Source organism: Emydura macquarii, unplaced genomic scaffold (genome assembly GCF_026122565.2).
Source record: "Emydura macquarii macquarii isolate MOO-44397 ecotype Brisbane River unplaced genomic scaffold, CSIRO-AGI_Emac_v2 contig_1644, whole genome shotgun sequence".
Lineage (NCBI taxonomy): Eukaryota > Metazoa > Chordata > Testudines > Chelidae > Emydura > Emydura macquarii.
Window position 1 is genome coordinate 13,219,471 of NW_027131781.1, and position 17,234 is coordinate 13,236,704.

Genomic DNA, 17,234 nt, shown 5'->3' on the forward strand with positions numbered 1-17,234 from the left:
TAACTAAGCAGTAAAGTATGGGACGCATCAGTCCGATCTTTTCTTTATTTTGTCTTCAAAGAAGAGACCTGATGCAGGTGTTTCGTTAGAAAATAAAGTGTTTATTAAGAAACTAGACATTGAACACCCCTAAAGCCTCTGTGAAAAAGGGACCGTCCCATTTCCATAGCACAAGATGATAAGTATGGCAAGATAAGAATGCTCAGAGATGGAGGAATCTCACTGACAGGAAATGAGGTAATGATTTACAATGATTGAAAAAAAAATCCTTAGATATGCTGCTTGAAGCCACCAATTGCAAATGAGTGCGACCGGCTGTCCTTTTTAAGCAGTAAGGAACCAGAGACTTTTAGTTGGTGTTTAAATAACAGACATCAATCACAGTGGGGAGAACTGTTTAAAATTTTCCGTATGGTCAGGGAGGACATCTTCTGAGCAGAGATGGGCCTGAGCTGTGAAATTCTACTGTCCCCCAACAGGGCGTTTGGAGACAAGATTCTGGGTCAGGCCCACATCTCTCTAAGTCTGACGCATACAGCTGAGAGCAGTGTCCCCTGAGCAGTGCACGGGGAGAGGACATTGAGGCTGAGCAGTTCATCCTGAACAAGACATCCCCTAATGGGACTGGAGAATTTCAGAAGATGGGGAGTTCATTTTGGACAAGCACCCAGGTGTTAGAAGCTTTTCTGGAGCATCTCCTAACTCTCTGAATCTGTAAAATTGAGGCAGAAATAATGGAAGCAACAAGTCATCTCCTGGTAGACTTCCTGCCTCTCCTGCTCCGATTTGGGCTGGAAATTTAACGGCTTATTACCCTTCAGTTCAAGTTTTGATTGTGGGTTCTTATTCGATCCATACTGAACTAGGTCTCCCAATCCTAATGCAGCTGCCCCTTCATGCATATGCATTAATTTAAAACAAACCACCACCGTTTCTCCTTTTCTCTTCTATTGTACTTCACATTTTTTCTACAAGTGAACCAGGAAAAGAAGCAACAGAATGGAATGTTCAATGGAGCATCCACGTGAAGTCTGAAAACATTCCTGCAATCTCCAGAAATGTGCACACACGATGCCCCTGAAGGGCAGGATGACAGTGGAACATCCCATTCTTACACTTCTGCCCAATTCTGGCAGAGGGGGAACCATCTTGCTTTCCAGCAGCAGCAACCTAGCAGGGCTGGTGACAATAAAGAGCGTTTCAGGCCACTGAGGAGGCAAGCAAGCTAAATGGCTGGTGAGGGAACTCATGGCTTGCAACGCCTGTCAGAAAGGGGTCTGACCAAACCTGGATCATTTGTTTTTCTCCCCAACTCCTTGAAAACCTGCCTCATTGTATAGGTTTTCAGTGGTATGTGTGAGCACATCTTCCTTTCCCATACACATGCTCTCCAGAGTATCCAAGAGGAGCCCCATCCCTGGGCAGTCCAGAATGAATTGCTGTTAGGCAGCTGTCTTCTCTTGAGGGTTGATCAAGGGTTTTGTTTTTCCATCTGAGAGGCTGGGGATGGAGTAAGGCAAGAGAAAAAACATACAAATATTGACCAGAGAACAGGATCAATATTTCTGTTTATGCCACTGAAGAAGCAACAGAATGTTTATTTTTCATCCCCTTCAGTTTGTCTGCCTTGAGCTGATTGTTCTGTGTACATGACTGGGTTACAATAAATCTCTAGCTCACTGAGAAAGAAGGGGAGGGAAAAAGGACCATGGGTTCACTGACTGGGGCCAGCATGTGTCTGATATGCTTTTCACTTGGATTACTGCCCTAGTCCTGGCAATGTCACCAACCATCCTGCACCTCAGATGTTCCATCTATGTGGGAAGTCCAGGAAACTCCTCAGATAAAGCTCATCATTCAAGCAGTTGGGAGAGACCAAAGCATGACAATGATATAGTCAGAGCCAACGAGCTGTTCTAACACACACAAACGAAAATAGCCTCCTAGGTCATTTGCACTTCAAAAATAACCACATTCTCTCCTGTCAGAGAAGTAATACTTTTATTCCTTCCCATCTTCACTCTCAACATCATTTTCTGTGCAAAAACTGGGAGCAGAGGGCTGCCTTTGTTCTTACCAAGAGTCTTCACTCTGCTTTAGTGTCTTCCAGGCTCCCCATCGTCACTCGCTCTGGGAGACCTCCCATTGCGTTGCCACAAGGAAAGGTGATGGCGGCATTCATTGGGTGTTGTGAAGACACAAGCTCACAAGGAGAACTCCAAGCAGGGAGGACGTGACTAAAGGTGTCAGTTTGGTTGTTTAAAGCAAAAGTACAATTATTTACTGTGTTATTAGGATGACTTCTTTAAATTGGCCTTAATTTTCTTTATTTGCTCTCATTGCTGATGTTGTGCCTTGTAGGAACATTTAACGAACACAGCGACTATTGGAGGAAAAGAACAACCCTGTTATCTGGTGACAGACAACCACAGGTTTCGGTTGGCTTTAACGTGTGTACAGACGGGTCTGCAGAGTCCTACTAGGAGAAGACCTTGATCCGTACAGAGCACGCTCACTGCTTCCCACCGCTGTGAGGACACAGCCTAAAAACTTGGCATCAGAACAGGGACCTTTAAGAAGTTTTTAAAAGCCATGACGTCCTTTGCTGAAATAAACACTGACATCCTCAACATAAATGCCTTGGTTAAGAGGCTTGGAATGTCCAGGGAGGCTTATTGGATTCAACATAATTTCTCTGAAACCTAAAAGAAAAACAAAAAACAGAAAAAAGAAAAAAACAAAATAAAGTAAACGAAAAAACAAAAAAGAGCAAAACTAGAAAAAAAGAGAGAGATACCGACACACATATAATCATTAAAAAAGAACCAAATGAATAACCAGCCAACGGTTGCAGTTAAATTAAAGTCCAAGTGCCCTCTTTTTGCCGGGCCTAGCTTGCTGTCTCTGTCCATGAGGGAAAGACAGACACTTCAGGAGGTACATGCACTACATGACTGTGACAGGGAAGGGGATGGTGCAAGCACTCGGTGAACTATTTTTCCAGAGATTTATGTTAGAGATGGCAGAGCCCTATTAGTTCACACCTAGTCCATCTCCTGAGGGGGAACATATGGGATCATTCCCCACTGTGGTGATGCCAGTGCTTTCTTCAGTCTAGCCTCTGAAAGCCAAAGCACAAGAGCTTCATCTACTATTCTTCTGACATCCTCATTGATGTCATTGGCCCAGGCTAGCCCCTCAGGCTCAAAAGCTATACTCTGAGGGGATCATTTGTATGTGCCTCGCCGTCTTCCCACCTAGGCACAGCCCCACCCCGGAAGGGTCCTCTATGGATCTAGGGTCTGCTCAGGAAGGGGGTGTAGACTGGTCAGGTCAGAAGGAAGAATGAGTGGGACAGGGAACACATACATCATCCTGCTGTCAGTCCCAAGGAGCCTACCAGGCACAAATAACAGCTGGGGACTGTGATTCTGCACTGGGCCCCCTCCCTGAGTTGTCTCAGCCTGGGACAGTCCCTCTGACTGTGATTTCATGGAGCCACCATCACCAAGTTCGGCCTATTCCACACGCTAGCGGGAGCTAACCTCATCTGTTCCTGATGGAACAATGTGGGGGAACTCCATGGGGGAAACCTGGTGATATCCTGTCCCAGAGCCCTTTCCTGTGGATCTGATCAAGGGAGAGCATGTTCTGGGCCACTGTAAGGACACTTTTCCAATGGTCAGGCTAAACTTTGCTTAATTCTACCCCTCTGATGTCTACCCCCATGTACCACCCACCTTGGTGTTTACACCTGCAGGTACTTGCAAAGCATTCCCATGTCTGCCCTTCCATTGTCATCTAGCCAAGCCACATTTTTCAGTTCTTTCTGTGGACTCCCATTGATAATATTCCTGTAACACTGAGACAGCCACAATGGAATGAGATGGGCAGGAGTGGGGATGGTAGATGTCATTGAAAGTAGGTAGATCCAGGACTACCGGTGTGTTGCTGTCACTGAAGCTTGGGCAAAGAGGGTGCAAAAGTAGCTTTTACGTCACCTTTGTGCCTTCCTAACCCTAGCTCCATCAGGCTGCTAGTCTGGTCACCAATGTACCTTACAGCAGCCTCAGGGATGTACTAGCTACTCGTGAGTGGTTCCAGCAACTGGGAATCACTGGGGTGCCTTTGCCCCACCCTTAGGATCCACGTGCTGCTCCAGAAGCTCTATGCTACTCCAGGATTCCCTTAAGGCAGGAAATCCTCCAACTAACTGTTTACACCAGCTTTGGGGCTGCTACTACCAGAGCAGCCAGTGTGCAGAGGGGAATCTATCCCTTCGATTGCAATATGCAAGGTGCCCTCTACCAGATCAGACATGAAAGAGACAGGATAGAAGGCCAGTGCTCACTAAACCCTAAATCCAAGCCAGACAGGAAAAAATCATCATTTTTAATTGTAATATGCAGTTCTACCCTGAAAAGCACATTTATAGAACTGGCCTCTTCTTACTCGTCGGATCCCTGCACGCATGCAGCAGTCAGATCTGCTGGCTTTGCAGAGGAAAATAATTTCCTGGCCCTGTGTTACTGCTGTTGGCCTTGCAGAGTCAACATGTCCCTGGGACAGCGAACTGGATTCAATTCTGACTCTTGTATCATAATCAAAATTGTTAACCAAGTTCCAGCAGCAGAATCTTCATTCTTGGCCTTCGGAGCTGACAGTTAGAAAAGAACGTGTAAACTGAGCCCATTTATTATCGGAGCCATTGGCAAACAATAAACAAGGCACGCCAGAATGGCGTTTTTACCCGGTCAGAGTATAACTACACTTTAAATTCACTGGCGGATGGCTGGAAAAGTCAACTTTCAATAAAACCAAGTGTCTCTGCAGTGTTCTATCCTCTGCTTTATTTTATTGCAAAACCAGTTGTGCGTAGCAGACGCAAAGCCTGCCGGACACAAAGACCCTCAAGCAAGGGACAGGTGAAAAAATCAGCCAGGCCAGGAGCTGAAAAGTCCAAGGGCTTCATTCCATTAGCATCAGTGGTAAGTTCTGCAAGCACAGCTGGCAGCTTCAAGGGTCTCCATGGACAATAAAAAAAGAGCAAGAATTCTGGGTCTGCATGGGATGGGAGCAAACTTGGGTCTCATAGGTGGCATGTGCCTCTTGCAGGGAGACAATGAGAGGTGTGCTGGGGCGGAAGTCTATGTTTCCCAATCTTTAAGGTATTAAGCAGACCTACAAATGATCTGGCAAAAATGGGATACCGTCCAGTACTCTTTTATGGCTTTTAATCCTTGACTTTTACTCTCTCTTGTTCGTAAAATCTCTCAGAGAAGTTGCAAAACTATATTCCTTTCCTGGCAGATTTTGCTCCTTTTCAACTATTCCTCTCCCACTCTGCAGTCCTCTACCCCGTTTTGTTCATATGGAACAGAAACTAGCTTGGCTTTTGCTAAGTTTTCTTCTTTGCTGTCATATGTTAGATGGATGATGTCATCAGTGGTGTCTAGGGTTGGAATGGGTGAATTTCAAAAGGTTCAGTGTTTGGATTCTGCTGGGGCAAGCATCGACTCTCTACTGCCCAAAAAACTAGCTCCTGCAAAACTGTCTTGGAAATCTCATGAAAAGAGGATTCCTGGCACCTCCTGCTTTGAGAGCAAGCTGAGGAAATCTTGAGAACAGTTCTTCTTGTGAAGTTTCCTATCTTTTAACCAGTTACTGATCCAGGAAAGGACCTTCTCTCTTATCCCATGACCTCTTACTTTGCTTAAGAGCTTTTGGTGAAGGACCTTGTCAAAGGCTTTCTGAAAATCTAAGTACACTATATCCACTGGATCACCCTTGTCCACATGCTCGTTGACCCCCTCAAAGAATTCTAGTAGACTGGTGAGGCACGATTTCCCTTTACAAAAACCATGATGACTGTTTCCCAACAAATTGTATTCATCTATGTGTCTGATAATTCTATTCTGTACTATAGTTTCAGTCAATTCGCCTGGTACTGAAGTTAGGCTTACTGGTCTGCAATTGCCAGGATTGCACCTGTTGGCTTTCCCCCAGCCCTTAGTTTAAAAACTGCTCTACAACCTTTTTAATTTTACGTGTCAGCAAGCCGGTTCCATTTTAGTTTAGGTGGAGCCCATCTTCCTGTTTAGGTTCCCCCTTTCCCAAAAGGTTCCCCAGTTCCTAATAAATCTAAACCCCTCCTTCCTACACCATCATCTCATCTAAATATTGAGACCCTGCAGTTCTGCCTGTCTAACTGGCCCTATGTGTGGAACTGGAAGCATTTCAGAGAATGCTACCATGAAGGTCCTGGACTTCAATCTCTTACCTAGCAGCCTATTTCTCTTCTGTCCTTCCCTATGTCCTTGGTACACGTAAGTTTTTCTAGATGTCTTGAGAGATCTGCAACCTTTGCACCCGACAGGCAAGTCACCATGCGGTTCTCCTGGTCATCACAAACCCAGATATCTATATTTCTAATGATTGAGTCCCCTCATTACTATTACCTGTCTTTTCCTAATAACTGGAGTTCCCTCCCCTGGAGAGGTATCCTCAGTGTGAGAAGATACCATGACATCATCTGGAAGGAGGGTCCCAATTATGGGCTCATTTCCCTCTGCTCCAGTTTGATGTTCTCCTTACCTGAAACTTTCATCCTCTTCAAAGTACAGAGGCTGTCAAACGGGGTGTAACCATTCTACTGTGACCCGGAAAGTCTCATCTATGTACCTCTCTGCCTCCCATAGCTCCTCCAGTTCAGTCACCCTGGCCTCCAAAGCCATATGTGGTCTCTGAGGACCAGGAGCTCCTTGCACCGAATGCACATGTAGGCCACCCACCCATAGAGCAGGTAATCATACATGTTGGATTCAGTGCAATAAACTAGATAGCCCCCACTCTGTTGCTGGACTTCTGCCTGCATTCTCTCTCTACTTCTGGAGCTTTTTCTTCTATTGTTATTTGATAATAAAAAATTGACAAGGCAATTGTTTGTTTTCTATTTCTTGGGAAAGAGCGGTCGTGCCAAATTAATCATAGCTATTGAGACTCGGGAGACAGTCCAGCAAATTATAGCTGTGTTAACCTAGCTCATATTTAAGGCCTAAACTACTTGATAGCGTTCCCACCCCTGCCCCTCTCATGTTACATTGGAACCTTTAACGTAGGCAAAAACAATGAGAGAATCCAGTGTCAGGGTATCTTTTATACTCTCCCAGCACAAGTAGGAGTAGCACTCCTCTGGATGACAAGACAGACAAGAGATGGGAGCGCTGTTTGGTGCTATCTACTCTAGTTCATGTGCTGGAGCCAGTGGAAGATAGTTCACGACAATCTGTGTGTTCAGGATGAGGAGAGTCACTTGTACATCCTGTCGGGGCAGAGCCCCATGAAGTTCAGAGGGCTCTGGAACCCGTGAACTGTGTGGGAGACACTCAACTCCAGGGCTATGTTCTAAAGGCAGGGCTGTCTCCACGCTCAGGGGACAGGGGCTGGGTGAGGTCCAGCCCTGCGACTACAAATCCAGACACAGCAGTTCAACAGAAAGTGAATCAAGATGCTGCCTCCTCAGCACTCCAAGCCAAAGCCATAGAGCCTGATTCTCCCCTCATCTTCACCCGTGTTACAAACTCCTGGACTTTAAGGGAGTTACTACGGATTTACACCAGCGTGAGTGAGACAAGAATTGGGCCCACAGAAGAGCTTCACTGGGATGGTCTAATATCAAGCCAGTGTTAGACTGAAACCAACCCCATTTAACAGCTACAGAATGGGGCCTGGGAGCTACTGAATGTCCCTATTGGAAAGGCAGAATTACAGTTCCCGTTGTCCCTGGGGCTTGCCTGTTGAGGACATTTGCATGGAAACAGGATCTTTGTCCATCAGCAGCAGCTTCACCTTTTACTGCTGTTTATTCTCCATGAGCTCAATCTCATAAATTGCTGAACAAACAACTCCCACTTACCTCAGTGAGAGCTGAAATGGTGTAACACCTCTCCGGCTTAGGCACCACCTCAAGTTATAACCCTCAGTTTGTGGCATCTCCATTACCTCCACAGGAACCAACTGTGATATCACAATCAGAGGATCATGACCTCGGATGGGGGGTGGAATGTGGAATAAAGAGCAGGAGCAGAGAAAGCACCAAGATCCTGTTTTTATGCAGATTTTTCTTATTCTTAAACACAGAGGAAGAGAAATACCCAACAACTAAGCAGGATTCTTTGTGAAGAAAGCAGTGTTCACAGCTTTCCATTCGGTGTCTATGGGATCTTTAAGACTCCATGTCGGACTCATTAAAGTATTCCGTATCCAGAATATTTCTGCTGTTGTCTCCATTAATCTGAGACATTTCCATATTAGCTGGGATCACAAGTTTGTTTTTTCTGGAACTCCTTTATGAATGGAGTGGTTCCAAAATACTAAATGCTGTAGCCGGATAGCCTAAAAGGCAGAGATCCAAGATTCCCCATCACTCCCCCCTCTCCTTAAGAAAAGCCCTGAAGCGGGAAGGGAAAGTGTTTATCAGAATGGAAAAAAAGAATTAATTTAAGGGAGCGTGAGTGACAGAAATGAAAAGATCACTTTGAGCTCTGCTACAGCAGTGTCAAGGTAGCTACTGCCTATGCAGGTGGTCTGTGTTTCACTCCTGACACACCCATCTCACCAAAAATTGGAGCCAGATCTTGCCCCAGAATGCACTGCCAGGCAGCTATTTAAAGCTACTCAGAGGCCCAGTGCATGATGGAACTCAGCCAGATCAGTTAGGCCTCTCCTCCTTGTTTTCATTAGACTGAAGTCAGTGTATGTGGGATTGCTTAGAGGGGGGAAGACCGAGTACCCACCAGTTTCACCCACGATGCACAGACTCCTAACATTCGGATGGAGAGGGGCTCTCGATTTGTGACGCGCACTGGGCAAACGTATCCTGCCTGTCCAAATAACCACAGCACTCCAAGGTGTGCAGCAAACCACTCTGGGGATATATTAGTGATGAAAAAACAAACAACCCTGAACTCAGGAAATGATTTTAAATCACTATGGATTTGCTCCCGCCGATATCATGAACTTCGTCTCTCTCCCCTCATCCCTGTCTCTTCCCCCAGTTTTATCACTGCTTCGTGCAAGAGCCTTCTGCTCCGCAGCTCCAGCTGGTAGACGGAACAATCTCTATATATCTTTCCACCTCATGTAGACTCTTCACTCCCCATTTCTTTCGTCCATTGCTGTGTCTCAGCTTCTCTCCCCCCTCTGTTCCTACGCTCTGCACAGCATTAGGGACCCAGGCTGAGAGAGACTGTACTGCAGCATAATACATTATTGTCACAGATTTTATTTTAAAATATATTCTGTTGTCATGTTGACATCTGCCCCTAGACAGCTACAGATTTGAGAAGCAGGCACCTTTTAAATAATGCTTCTCAGGACTTCTGCAGCAATCCTGGTTTGCCTCATAGGTCGGTCCGTGGTGTTGCTATTCTTACAGTGACTCAGTTCTCCAACTGCTTCAAGCAGAAATTGTTACACTGAGCCTATTTATATTGAGCTGTTGGAATCATAAACCAGTTTGCTCAGGAATTAGAGTCCATTGGGAAGGAATCCTGGTTGGCTGTTTTCAACTAAATATGCTATTTGATTGGTGTTTAATCCAAATCATGGAGTGGCTGATCTACCAGTGCTATAGACTGGGAAGTTAAAGAGGCAATCAGTAAAGAAAACCCCTGAGTTAGGATAACAGGTATCACATTATACATTTTCCTTCAATCTCAAAGTGCTTTGCAAACATCAGGAGCTATTATAACCATTATGCAGATGGAGAAACTGATGGACAGAGAAGGGACGTGATCTGTCCAAGATCACAGAGTCAGTGACAGAGATGGAATGTAACCAAAGAGCCCTGACTCCCAGTGCCTTGCCCTAACCACTAGGCAACACTCTCACTATCTACTCTGTAGGTAGGTGCAAGGCTCAGCCTGCCCCCCCCCCCCCATGGACTAATGACAGAAGTGGCTCAATAAGAGATACAGAGGAGGATATATATTTGCAGGAGGCACTGAACTAGGCAGCACCAAACCATTAGCTACTGAAAGGTTGGGAATCTGGGAGTGAGTCAGCAGAGTTTACTGCAGACAGATCAGCCACAGGAGGTGTATGTGCTGGAGAGAAAAATGTTCCATCTCTGCAGCCCAGGATATGTGGGACCTCTCAGATCTACATCCCCGGGGCCTCCATTCAGATTCCCAAATGGGAAAGGAAGGAGTAGAAGAGACACAGAGGCCCAGGATAGTCTTTCACTGGTTTAAATCCAGCCATCGACTCTAGCACTGCCTCCTGTAGCCTAGAAAAGACACAACTGTTCTCAAGGACTCCTGGCGGTGGTAGTAGTCCTGGAGCCAATGTCCTGGAAACAATTTAAAAGAATGATGGAAACTGGTGCTTTAACAGTGAAGAGCACCCGGAAGCTCAGCAGGGAACCAGACATTTGTCTGTACACAGTGTTTCTAAATGGGAACAGAAAGCGGTAAGGGCAGGAGGACGTAGAGGCGTGGGGGGAGGGGCTCATATAATAGGAGTTTGTTATTTTTAAGCCATTAGGCGGTTACGCGGACTGGCGTTCTTACCCTTCACAGAGCACCTCTCCAGCTCTTCCCTTCGGCAGATCACTTCGTGAAAGAAGGAACCTACCGTGGATTTGCTTCCCCTGCCAATTCCCCACTATCTGGTTCTCAAAAAGTTTCCTTGGGAAGAAAAACAATACTCAGGCAAGAAACAAGTTTCGGTTTCAGGCTTCCAAAGGGTTAAGTGGGGAGGGCTTCTATCCCCCACCTTTGTGTCACAGAGCGGGGCGCCCTCTGTACAACACTCAAATCAATGCATAAACTAGGGTACAAAATGGCCAGTGTTTCCCTCAAAGAAAGGACCCTGCTGCCCACACAGGGTGCATGGCAGCCCAGGCCTGTCCGGGGAATACGCAGTTCCTAAGGAATGATCCTAGGCACTCCCAGTAGCCCCAAGTGCGTGAGGCAGGCATAGCATGGCTCACTTTACAGCGGGAGGCAGGGCTAGAAATCTCACTCCCACCGAATGCACCCAAAGCCCTGCCCATTTGTGGGAACAAGGTATAAAAGGCAGGAAGGCTTTTTCCTCCTCCAGCAGAGCAGAGCTAATCAGCCAAATGGAGAGGAGACAAGGGCTGGGGGTCCCCCCATGCAGTCTGCTCTGGGGGCAGTAAGAAGGGATCGAGACTGAGGCATGAGATGCCCCTCCCAGCATACTGGCGATGAAGGCCCAGCACACCACTGCAGGGCTGAAAATGAGGGCCGGGGGCTGAAATTCTCAGTGGGCGGAAAGCATTTGGCGTTTTCTTTTCTGAAGGGGACAAAGGTATCTTTCCTGCAAACGTTCCCTGTCAGGAGCCTGGTTACGCATCTTTGCGCTAGAGCTCTTGGCAGTCAGCTCTGTGCCTCCTGACCCCTCCTGACAGACAGGCCCTTGCCTGTCCCCGTTTTACTTTGGGCCCAAAGTTTCTCTCCCCCCATTTCCCCGCAAGTCACATAAATGCACCATGGATTTAAAGCCCTTCAGCCAGATCTCATTTCACACCACATCATTCCGTGCGAGGCTCTGTATCCGTCTGACCCATTTGTGTCACAAGCAAGCGGCGTTCAGATCTCCCCGTGGAGGAGGACCAATCCACAGCAGAGGAGAGGATGAGCTCAGCCACGGTTAGTATGGGCAGACGCTGGAACAGGATAGCTCACTAAAATACAACTGTCCAGAAAGTCCCCATTCTCCTTCCACCACAAGGGTTAAAAAGGGTGCAGAGAGGGGAGCTGCTTTACCTAAAATAAGGTTCCCTTACACTTCAGTCCGTGTGTCATACTTTCATTTGCAAGGGCAGTTCCGTCTGTTGCTTCAGGCAGTCAGGAGTCGTCGGCCAACGTACCGGCGCCCTCAAAGGGAGAGCTACTAAGGTTGTAAGTGTGTGTGAGAGACAACATAAGCAAGTGAGCGTGCATACATTTGTGACTGTATCTGCATATTTGTGCAGAGATGACTGTGCCTGTGACTGAACGTGACTCTGGTCTGCAGCTGTGAATGCGACTGTGTATCAGAGTAGTGAGTGTGTCGGGGATGAGTGATACAGAAAGGTCATGCATGTGACAGAGTGTGTGGTGGGTGTGTTTGTGTGAGCGTGTTGTGCGTGCAAGCACATGATAGGGACAGGCAAGTGGTACGAAGGGTGAGAATCTGACATATGTGGGAGCGATAGTGTGTGGTGGGGAGGAGTTTTATTGTATGTGTGATTGTATGTATGAGCAACACAGAAAGCATTAGTGTGAGACTGTAAGTGGACGATGAGTATGTAGATGGCACAGAAAGGGTGAGTCCATCAGGCAGGTGTGACGTGCATGAATGACAGTGATAATGGTGAGCGTATGATGTTGGTGTGAAGAGACCTGTGCCCATCCGACGTGTGAATGTGTATATGTCACTGGGAGCATGTTGCAGTTGAACTTTCACTACAATAGCTTTTAACAAGAGTCACTGAAGTGATCAGCAATGGTTACACAAGGAACTGTGGGAATCATTATTCTAACCAGGGGAACTAGAGAACAGGGTGTGATCAAGTGTGCTACAATCATGCTAATTAAAGGCACCCAGAAGAGCTGGAAGAGAAACGCCAAATGGTTCTCACTCTGCTGCCCTAATCCACTAACTGCCTTGTCACTTCAGCTCTCATCAGCCCTAAGAAGGATGATCCTAACAGAGTCAGACTTGGAACAAGAAGAAGTTACTCACCTTGTGCAGTAACTCTAGTTCTTCAAGATGTGTCCTCCTATGGGTGCTCCACTGTAGGCGTGCCGGCGTCTCTGCGCTGCTGATCGGAGAGCTTTGGTAGCCGTCCGCCCACCCATGCATGCACAGACATTCCCTCTTCAGTTCCTTCTCTACCGCCGAGTGCCACAAAGTCAACTACTAGAACTCCAAAGTAGAGGGGAGGAGGATGGGTCGTGGAGCACGCAGAGGGACACACATCTTGGAGATCCATCGTGACTACACAAGGCGAGTAACTTCTTCGAAGAGAGGCCCAATGGGTGCTCCACTGTAGGTGACACCGGAGCAGCACTCACCACTGGAGATTGGGACTTTGGAGTCGAGTCTGATAGGGATGATAGCACAGTGGCACCAAAGTTGGCATCTGAGGCCGAATCCCCCAGGATGGCACAGTGTTCTACGAAGGTGTGTGCAGATGCCCAGCTGCTCTGCAGATGTCTGATATAGGGATACCCTTGGAGAAGGCGATGGGCGAGGAGATTGATTTCATAGAATGTGTGCGTACTGAAGATGAGGGTGTTACACAATTGCTAACAGAGTTTAATACAGCCCGAAACCCACTTGGAGAGCCTCTGAGCTGAAATCACTGAACCTTTTGACCAATCGGAACAAAGAGGAAGAGTCTCGGAGATTTCCTGCAGACTCTCATCCTGTCCAAATAGAAGGCTAAGGCTCTCCTCATGTCAAGCCTATTATCCTGATGGGGTCTGGGATAAAAGGCTGGAAGCAGAATAAGCTGATTTATGTGAAAAGCAGGTGTCACCTTGGGAGTGAACTCTAGATGTGGTTTAAGCGTGGCCTTGTCGGGGATGAACACCATGAAAGGGGGATGCACCATCAGAGCCGCTATTTCCCCAATGCTTCTTGCAGAGGTGATGGTGATGAGGAATGCCATCTGCTTTCTGGTGCTGAGCAGAGGAGAGTCCAGTGCATCAGACACCAAAAGATCCATCATGAACTGGAAATCTGTCAATGTGGAGGGTGTCATTACCAGCAGAGACTGTGTCGGAGACACAGACCTGACAGCAGGATCCGTCAGTGCCTGGCATATTGTTGGCGGTACCGATATTGATGACCGTACTGATGGAGCCTTCCCTGGGGCAGATCTTCTATATTTCTCATGTCCCACCCGGTACCAATGCTTTTTTGTCTGAGCCCATTGGGTCTTTAGGCATTCCAACTTGCCCTATCAGTTCGGTACTGTGTGTGCCCTGGGTACCAGATTTAGATGGCTTCAATGCCATCAGTACCAATGATGCTGACCAAGCTGGGGATTGTTTTCAGCTTGATCAAAGGTTGCTAGGAGACTCGCTGACCTTTTCTTAGGGGCCTCACATGAGCGGCTTGCAGGTCTCTTTCTGAGCTCACCTCCCATCGAAGCGGAGGGTTCCATGTGTAGGAGTTTGAGCCTCAATTCTCTGTCATTCTTGGATGTGGATTTCAGTTGCTGACACAAGCCACAGTTCTGTGGAATGTGCTTCTCTCCCAGGCAACGAATGCATTGCGTGTGTCCATCAGTCACTGGGGCACTTTTTGAAGTCCGGGGAGCCAGGCATACCTTGTCTAGGCGGTGCGCGTCCTCAACAGGGGGGCTTGTATCAATTGTATTGTCAGTGCGGAGCACTGTGGGATGGCTCCTGGAAGCCATAAAAGTTGACATAAACAACGCAGTGTTTACACTGGCACTGCGTCAATCTAGTTACACAGACTGTGACCCTACACCACTCGGGGAGGTGCTGTTGCTAAACTGACATAGAGTGGCACTTACATCAGCAGGAGCCCAATTTAAGTGAAGACACTCCTACAGCTAAGTCGATGCAAGAAGGTTTACGTCAACCTGACCATGTAGCGTAGACCAGGCCTAGGTCTTCTCCTATGGGCAGTGCTGCTGAACTGGCATTAGCCCTATGGGAAATTCTACAAAAAGGCCAAAGAATAAAGCTCTCTAGGAAGGTAAAGACCTAACAGCTTTATCGGAGTACCTTTCCCAGACCTGAAGGGAGCACGAAAGCATGTCTCTATTACCAACAAAAGTTGGTGCAGTAAAAGCCCATGCATGGTGCCTTGTGTAAAACCCACGACAGCTTCTTCAGGAGCCATTGCTACTTCAGCTGTTCTAAAACTCGTTGGGGATCTTTCATGGACATTACCAGTCCATTTAGCCTCAGCTGAGCCAGGCATTCCCTCGACACATTTGGTAAACCGTGCCTACGCCTGTAATAGGATTAACAGAAAAATGCCCATGACAATCAAACCACCAGCTCATTTCACGACAGTCTCTTTCTCTTCTAAACTAGATCCCATTTGCTCCTCAGAAGAGCTAGTGGCATGCAATGTGGACAAGCCCCTGTTTCAGATCCTTTCTCAAGCAGCACAGACATGAAGGAGGTGGGGCGCACAACATCAAACACTAACAAACCACTGTCATCAGGTAACAGCTTTCCTATTTAAAAAACAATGGCTTGTTTGTTAAGCAACAAGCCCATTAATGCGGAGAAAATGCCTCGCTAATGGCCAACCACAGGATCACAGACTGCACTATTGCGTGCGGCTCCTTTCATTGATTCCCCCTGAAGATCAACAAGGAAATGAGGTAATATTTCTGCAGGAAACATTCCACTGCGGATACTCTGATTACTACATTGAGTATGGAAGCCTCCTCTTAAAAGAGACTTCATATCAGACTCTCTGAGTAAAGAAGTATTTCAATATGTAGAACAAGTCACGGGAACTGCCTTAATGGATCAGCCTGTAGGTCCATCAGATGTTGTGTTGTGCCATTAAGGATCACACAACTAGTCAATAGTCAACCTGCTGTCCCACTCCCTGCCGTTATGAATCACACCATAATTCTGTCTTCTCTGCTATTCCATCTTCTGCCATTACAGATCACTTAAATGGTCTATCCATTCCAATAGCCTGCCTTCTCCCATTACAACTAACAACACAGGTTCAGCACCCGAGGTACTCTGCCTTGTGCCATGCCAGAAACATCAGTCCATTTACACCTTTATTCAGCCTCTAGCAGCGGCTAATATCTAAAGCTTCAGGAGGAGGCACAAAACCCCGGCATGATTCATCTGGCCAACTATGCAATGCTGCACATGGTCTGGGGAGAGGCAGTGGCTTTTTGACCACTCCTTTCTGCTGGCTATGTCTGCACTTGGACCTGGGGGTGGGATCCCAAGCCCGCACAGAGAGACCCGCACTAGTTCTGCTTCAGCTAGCGTGCTAAAATTAGCAGCGGAGCCAGGGGGCCACCCAAATAAGTACCCCGGGCAGCCCGGGTGAGGATGTAGTCTCAAAGGCCAGATCCCCGCTTCTTCCTGGGGAGAGAGTGGGAGGGCGCCGAAGACGCCATCTGTGCTGCCCCAGCTACTCTGCTATTTTTAGCACCCTAGCTCAAACAGAGCTCGCGCAGGTACCTCTGGGTGAGCTGGGAATCAGCCCCCAGTTGGAAACAGCAGGGGTGCCACTGATTCAAGCGGAACCTCACAGGGTCGGGAGTGCCCCGCTTGATAGAACGGGGCAGGGAACGGAGTTAATAAAGTCCTGGAAAGGTCAGCAGCTCACTAGCAAGCTGCCCAAGGGTCAGCTGAGTCATCTGCCAAGCGAGTACTGCCACCCTGCAAAGGGTGCCCGCTGTATGCGCGTAGGTGATGGCTTGATATTGGTCGGTTTGGAAAAAAGCAGATTCCCTATTATAAAGGGCCGGGCTCTGAGCTGACACTTTTATCTACGAGCCCTTGAAAAATGCTCTCTCTTGGGAATAAGCCAACTAAGGAGAAGCAGCTACACTTCAACTAAGGTAAGAGTTTAAGACATCCCTCCCCTTTCCCTCCCCTACCTTTCCACCAAACTAAACCCTGGAAAGGGTGGTTCAAGTAGCCTGAGTGAGCAGCCTCCCTGAGGAGAACAGCATGGACACGAGATTGGGGGTGCTGGCACCCTGCTATGATGTGACATGTTTATTTCACAGGCAAATGAGCCAAACCAACCCAAATCAGGCTCTTCTTGTCCCCTCTGAGCTACTGATACATAGCAGAGGGACAAGGCAGGGTGAGTGTTTCTGAGCCAGGCAGGGTTCACACAGGTGGAACACAGAGGGGCAACAGGCCCAGGCACGTAGCTGGGACATGGGGAGAATTAAACAAACACTCATGGGGCCTAGGAGATGAACTCCTCTGGGAGGACGTGCAGATGGTTGGAGCACGGACTCCATGGAGCTCAGTGGTGCTTGGGGCCAGAAGGGAGGGCCCTTCTGGGATTCTGGTCTGTCCCTTGCTTCTGTTTAATGTTGGCAGAAGTCAGCAATGAGTCTCTGGAGGGCTCAACTTAGGTGAGACTGCGCAAGCTTTTGCAGCATGACTGCTTGGAAACCAGGTGAAGACTGCAGGTCCCAGCCTCGTTCGCTAACGGCTGGGTTTCTGCCCCCACTTTCTTTC

General features: G+C 47.6%; 1 protein-coding gene across 4 annotated transcripts in view; it reads right to left on the reverse strand.

Annotated features, from left to right (window-relative positions):
* The window catches only part of NTRK3 (neurotrophic receptor tyrosine kinase 3), a 297,966-nt gene that overhangs the window by 83,600 nt on the left and 197,132 nt on the right, over window positions 1-17,234 (reverse strand). The window contains exon 13 of one of the 4 annotated variants that reach the window (XM_067555658.1): window positions 1,985-2,702. The exons of the other annotated variants lie outside the window; for them this stretch is intronic. Within the exon in view, the coding sequence (XP_067411759.1) occupies window positions 2,584-2,702 (119 nt within the window). The 3' untranslated portion in view covers window positions 1,985-2,583. Of the gene's footprint in view, window positions 1-1,984; window positions 2,703-17,234 lie in introns of those variants that run through there. 4 annotated transcript variants of the gene reach the window in all.